Source organism: Branchiostoma belcheri, unplaced genomic scaffold (assembly GCF_001625305.1).
Source record: "Branchiostoma belcheri isolate BF01 breed outbred unplaced genomic scaffold, Haploidv18h27 scaffold4, whole genome shotgun sequence".
In the NCBI taxonomy this organism is placed as follows: Eukaryota; Metazoa; Chordata; class Leptocardii; order Amphioxiformes; family Branchiostomatidae; genus Branchiostoma; species Branchiostoma belcheri.
In genome coordinates this window covers 6,407,669-6,413,814 of record NW_017804020.1, presented here as the reverse complement: position 1 = coordinate 6,413,814, position 6,146 = coordinate 6,407,669, and the positions used below count along the sequence as shown (strand labels likewise).

At 38.8% G+C, this 6,146-nt stretch overlaps 2 protein-coding genes across 4 annotated transcripts in view; one reads left to right on the top strand and one right to left on the bottom strand.

Annotated features, from left to right (window-relative positions):
• The window catches only part of LOC109477274 (ADP-sugar pyrophosphatase-like), a 9,512-nt gene extending 4,509 nt beyond the window's left edge, over positions 1-5,003 (bottom strand). For 2 of the 3 annotated variants that reach the window (XM_019778368.1, XM_019778370.1), the window contains exons 1-6: positions 4,857-4,997; positions 2,643-2,710; positions 2,321-2,373; positions 2,071-2,178; positions 1,671-1,766; positions 1,290-1,345 (exon numbers count right to left, since the gene is read on the bottom strand). In XM_019778368.1, the coding sequence (XP_019633927.1) occupies positions 1,290-1,345; positions 1,671-1,766; positions 2,071-2,178; positions 2,321-2,373; positions 2,643-2,710; positions 4,857-4,913 (438 nt within the window). In that variant the 5' untranslated portion in view covers positions 4,914-4,997. Of the gene's footprint in view, positions 1-1,289; positions 1,346-1,670; positions 1,767-2,070; positions 2,179-2,320; positions 2,374-2,642; positions 2,711-4,856 lie in introns of all 3 variants that reach the window. The other variant, XM_019778369.1, reaches the window with a different exon arrangement.
• Positions 5,004-5,403: 400 nt separating this feature from the next.
• The window catches only part of LOC109477264 (ER membrane protein complex subunit 1-like), a 9,062-nt gene continuing 8,319 nt past the window's right edge, over positions 5,404-6,146 (top strand). The window contains exons 1-2 of the mRNA XM_019778349.1: positions 5,404-5,513; positions 6,038-6,139. Coding sequence (XP_019633908.1) covers positions 6,127-6,139 — 13 coding nt within the window. The 5' untranslated portion in view covers positions 5,404-5,513; positions 6,038-6,126. The remainder of the gene's footprint in view (positions 5,514-6,037; positions 6,140-6,146) is intronic.

The following is a 6,146-nucleotide window of genomic DNA, read 5'->3' as shown; positions in this document are numbered from 1 at the left end:
CTACTTTATTGGTTAGGATTTTTAATTGCATAATGCAAACTGTTGATTTTCAAAATAAAAAAAAACGTTACATGCCCCGCATTCCAATGCTGGAGCAGGAAAGCTTGAAATACCTACCAAAACACTTGAATACAGACATACTGTTAGTATGGAAATGCTCTGTGCAGGTGTTAATCAAGTTAAATCCCAACAGCCAATCAGCAAGAAGAATAGAGGAAAGCTGCATGCCTATTGGTTGATGCCCTGCATTCCATTGTGATGACTCATGCCCAAACGTGGTAAACACGGCACACTAACACAGTAATACATTTGCTATAACACAGCCAAAAAACTCAAATAAAACCATTCTAAAAGCCCGTATCACAAAAATTTAAAAAACGCCTAGGGGTATTTGCCCACTGTACCTCCATACCAAATTTCAGGACCTTAGGCCCTAAAATGAAGAAGCTGAATCCATTTAAAAAATGGCAGGAGAAGAAGAAGAAGAAGAAACACCAGAAAAAGCAATATGGGTTCACCACACACCACTTCGTGGTGTGGTGAACCCATAAAAAAAATCACTCAGTAGTAGGTTAATTCAATGTACATGTACATGTATGTGGCAGACAAATGCTACAGTAGACCTAGTACATGTAAAAAGTAACATTTAGGGCATCATCCTATATGTTGCCCTTAAAATTTGAACTTTTTAGTTTTGATGGACCCATGTTAATAAAAAAAAAAACAACCAACACCCACCTCCTTCCTCTACCAAGGTAACATGCAAGGGTAAAGAAAACAATGTGTTAGTTTAACACCAAAATGCCCACTAAGACACACAACAACACACAATACCATTATTTCTCTCAAAAGCAAAATTGGGTAACAATGTGTACAATCATTCAATAACAGGACTTTCACTGATTTAACACATCAACACATTTCCAGCGAAAACAATGTCTGTCTGAAACAATCTTGTTAGTACTAAATGATGCAATTACAGATGTGATACTTTGACTCCGATCTTACCTGGATGTGGTTTAGGTCTGATATTAACAATGTCATCTCCATCAATCTGTATTGGAACAAAACAAACATAAAATTGTATATAAAAATCTTCAAATTTACTAGACGATAAACGGATAGTGAGTGAGTGAGTGTGCAAAACATCTCTAACTCGCACAAATTAAGCCTTTTGTTGACACTTAGCAACCTTTCTTCCAGACCATTTGCACATGCATGTCTGCAGCTACACATTGACCCAGTATAACCCTGATGATTCCTTAGGTAAAGGTGAGCTAAGATCTCACCTGTGCTGTAACCAGGCAGGTGGTGGAGTTGGACAGGCCTGGATCCATGCAGGTGGCTGCAACAGAATCAGAAAGTAATCATTACAGTAGACAGGTTAAGAATGGAAATTGATAAAACACTGACAATCCACCAACGAAGTGTAGCTAGCAGGGTTTGGGTGCCTATACATGGCAATACATCAGCATGTTTTGTGCTACACACACCTACATGTATACAGTGGCTTTCTAAAAGTGAAGTCACTGTGGAACTTTCAAATGGTGTTTTCTCCAAACAATGTCTCTGGAAGGATGCATACTGGGTGCAAATCAGGGACTACAGAATGAATTGGTATACCCGGTATGTGTACTAGGAAAGGCAAGGACTGAGAACTACGGTATTACTTGGTGAGACACTGATGACCTGGCCCGTGTACCCAGTCTCCTCCCGCAGTTCTCGGATTGCACAGTCCTCCACACTCTCCCCTGCATCACACAGGCCTGGGGAACACAAGCAAGGGCTGCAGTTAACCTTCAGCATGATGAGGTAGGCACCAAATGTTTATTGGTTATGGGGTTAGGCAGCATGGGAAAGGTTTTAAAAAATCATGGCTTGTTGAATCAGACCAGGAAAGATTGTTCACAGGAAGAATGAAGAACAGGGGTATGCTAAAATAACAACTGTAAATACATGTAGTTTCAAACAATGCAATGACCATTATCACAATATATATATAATGTTGTCTACGTGTCTTTTTCCTGACACATGTCAGTCATACCAAGTGTGTAACATTGATGTCCCTACCTGCGGGGAACTCCAGTGTGAAGGCGTTAATGGCCGGCCTGAACTGCTGCACCAGGATGAGCTGGTCATAGTGTAGGGCTCGTTTCAACACTGCTACAACTGTTGCACCTGAAGTCAGTATGTCACTCAGTCAAGTACATGTATATACAGCACAATGTTTCATTTTACTTTGCTACTTTGAACTGATATTTCTTTGGAATAAGGGAAAAGAAATTGTACAACAAGGAGCATGTGGGTGATTGTGTCTTACCGTCAGTCTTGTAACCATCACATCTGGTGGTTCTTCTGACAGTCTCCCACGTTCTACAAACACAAACACAAACAAACGTGTTATTATGTACAGAAGACATGTAAATCATAAGCAACATGTCATACCTGTACCAATCACAGTTGGATACTTGGTACAACTTGCATGTCCTGTACTGTACTTACATCATTCGAGTATTATATTTCATGCAACTTGTCTCAACAACTTGTCTTTGGATATAAAAATCATACGATAAATAGTACAGCCCGTTCATGCTTGGCTAAATATAATCATACAAAACAGGCATTTTCAAAGTCTGTCTCACCTGTGCTGTCCTTGTGGATCTTGGTAGGTGGTTACTCCTAGGGACAGCCACTCGCCTTGGTACACAGTCTGGTGGGGCAAAATTACACCGTCAAAAATCACACGACTACTACGAGTATTTTGTTGGAATTTTTTGACCACTTCTTTTCACTTCAAAAGTTTGGAGGAATTCATTCTTGCAATGAAGTCTACATGATACCATACCACATAACCTCATTTTTACTTCTCATTATGTAAACACTGGCAGTGTTATTTTGTTCATAATTTCCCTGTTTTTACTCCCATTTTCTATGGAAAGCCTTGGGAGAATGCAGTGTAGATGATACCATGTATGAACCCATTCTGACCCCTCCAGTGTTGTTTACACAGTATCCTTTAGCACTATCAGCATGGACCCTTCCCCCCCTATGCATGGGTGCATGACCCCACAGGCCCACATGCCTTTGTCTCAATGCTACATGTAACCATACCAGCTGTAAGTCCAGGCCAGCTCTAATACTGTAATAGGCTATCTATGAAAAGATCCAGTTTCCAGGCTTAAGCCTGTACATGTAAACAGTATAATGGCTGGTTATACAGAGCTGCATAAAAGAACTCAAACCCATGTACAGCTGAAGTAGACATGTGTACTTACTCCAATTTTATTCATCGACTTTATTTGTGTTTTCTCTGTAACATATTCAAATGTTCTATATTGCTGCCTGTTTGACTGCAATTAAGCAATAACTTGCAAATAACATTCACATATGTTACATATATGCATCAAACGGCATCTAACCTCTAGATGTCCAACCACATGGACTAACATATCATTCAATGCTATAGTATTATCTGGCAATGAGTTCCATTTTACAACAGTTTATAGATGGCATGCAGGCTATGTCAGAACATTCTCTGGTGTATGAGAAATCAAGAACACCCAGGCTACCTCCATCTGTCATTATATGTCAGGCTAGCACAGTGGACCAAAGTTCAAACTTCTCGGCATATCTACCATACTCAAGAATAACCCAGAGGCAAGAAGTGAACTTGATTTGTCCCCGACATCCTAATGTATTCTGGTTGATGTACTATACACGTAACATAAAAAAAGATATTGTTATGTTGACTTTTTTTACTGAACATTCTACATCTAAACAGTATCCAGTGAAACAATATACTCTCTGTACTGATGGAAGGGATAAATGGCATCCTAGTACAGTCATTTTACTCATAGCCTGAAGCTATGATAGTATAACATGATTACACCTGTGCCCTGTGCAAAAGAGTATAAATAATCCTTCAGCACTGTTTGACACCTGCAATTCTCTTTATCAAAGTTTATGATACTAGTATAAGGGGGTGGCACATTTTTACAGCAACAGTGAGGCATGGATTTTCTGCAGCTGACACCATAAATCTATCCACATGATAGTCCTCAATAGCAGTCCCCTACCCAGGTTGTCAACTTAAGTTTGAGTCACAGATTACCACACCTAGCCTTTTACACAAAGGTTTTCTTATGGTTTTGGACCATCCTCATCCTGTTTTGGCTCCTACATAAGTTACATGCCTACCTTATGACTTGATAAGCAAAACAATAATTCATTTTATTTGAAAAAAAAACTGGTATCCCCTTTACCTTTGAGATATTGACTTCTGAGGAAAAACAAAACTAAGGACAATGATAGGCAGGTGACATCACATGTACGGCCAGGTGACCCAAAAACTAGGGCAAAAGTGCATAAGGTCATCTACATATCTGTCAACCTTCTCTTTTGAATGTCAACCTTCTCTTTTGAAGGTTTTGCTAAAACATTCTGGTCCCTGTCTTTTAACCGTCTGGCGTTCTGTGATACAGAAAACGTGCCTGATTTCGACTTATCATAAATCAACACGCGAAAAACAAGATCCGGGCACTGAAGTGTGAATAATAAGGTACGTTATGCTCCCTGGAACCCGTAATTATCTCCAGTTATTATTATTCTATGACACCAGAAACGCAAAGGTGGTGACATTTGCTGTAACATTAATTTAAACTGAGCAGCTGACAAATCTGAAATCACGTTTTTTAAGTTCATATATTTATCAAATTATGCAAGGATCCGGGCGGGTTTGACTACGTGATTTTCACTGCGTACCATACCATACGTCAACGACAGATTTCAAAACATCCTATAAAAACACCCTTTTCCATCAGCTTCTAGCTTCCAACTATATCAAAGGGTTTACGAACCTCTTCTTTAATGAATCGGCAGCCTGGAGTGCCGTTAACGCCGTCTGAAGCCATCATGTTGACAAGGTTGTGTCGGGTCGCGCCAAAACTGGACTGTTGTTTACCGCGCCTTTGTGGAAAATAACTTGTGGACACGTGGGTGCAGTTCTGTGACGTAAGGGGCGGAGCCATAGTGGAAAACGGATGAGTTTCTTTTATATAAAGGTTTTGAATTAATTGTGTGAAAAAATAGACGATATTTATAGATATGTATTGTATTTATCAGTGTAATCATAAGGTATTTGTTGCTATTTAAACGCTGTTTCTATCAACAACAAAAGATGTCTAGAATCTACATCACACCTCTTAATGTTGGTATCGTCCATAGCACGACAGGACAAATCATCGCGCTGAAACGTAATAGAATAAAGTAGAATATATTAGTTTAAACACCATAAGAAAATATAGTTAAGATATCATTATTAGAAATCAAATTATCAAAATCTTATGTGATATCTGTTGAATCAAATCCAATCATTGATCTATAACAGGTGTCTTTGATACATTTTTTTTTTGTTTCGATGCAGTCGAACAGCTGCAAAATGGCCGCCCACCCGGTCTAGGTGAGGAAGAACAAGCAGAAAGACGAATCTTTTCCGGCTTGAGTCGCGCCCTGTGGTGAGTTGTTGTGGGTACATAGTAGCAATCATCTTGTCCTATAAGAAACGAAGTTTCTGTGGGATCTACCTTGTATCATTTTTGTTAATTTTGCCTTCCATAACATTTGTATAAATGAATCACTAAAACGGGTCAATTGAAACATGCACGTGCTTTATGTGATCAGCAGTGGTCATCATGTTTTATAATCTCTAGTCATCACGAAAGTGCCGTAAATGTCATCTTAACAGTGTCTACAAAAGGTTGTTTAAAACTGTATAATCAAAGCTTATTTTGGCGCTAATATTACACACAGACAAAGGGATAGAAATTATTGGCAACATGCATACATTTTATTTTACACACTGACACATGCATGTGTATGTAACAACGCCAGGGATGAATTCAATTCTGAAAAAAAATGCTACCAACTTCACTTTCAACATCTGCATAGAGATTACTTTTGAAAACAAGATACTAGTAGATGTTTTTGGGCAAGCAGTTACAATACTAATGCTGAATTTATTGTGTTTTGTCTTTTTCAGTTCCTCTCATTTACCCAGATTGGAAACATATCAGCTGTGAATATCAAACTTCAAAGGAATTGATTGACTACAAAACACCAAACTTCAACATGACAGCCCAAGGTCAATG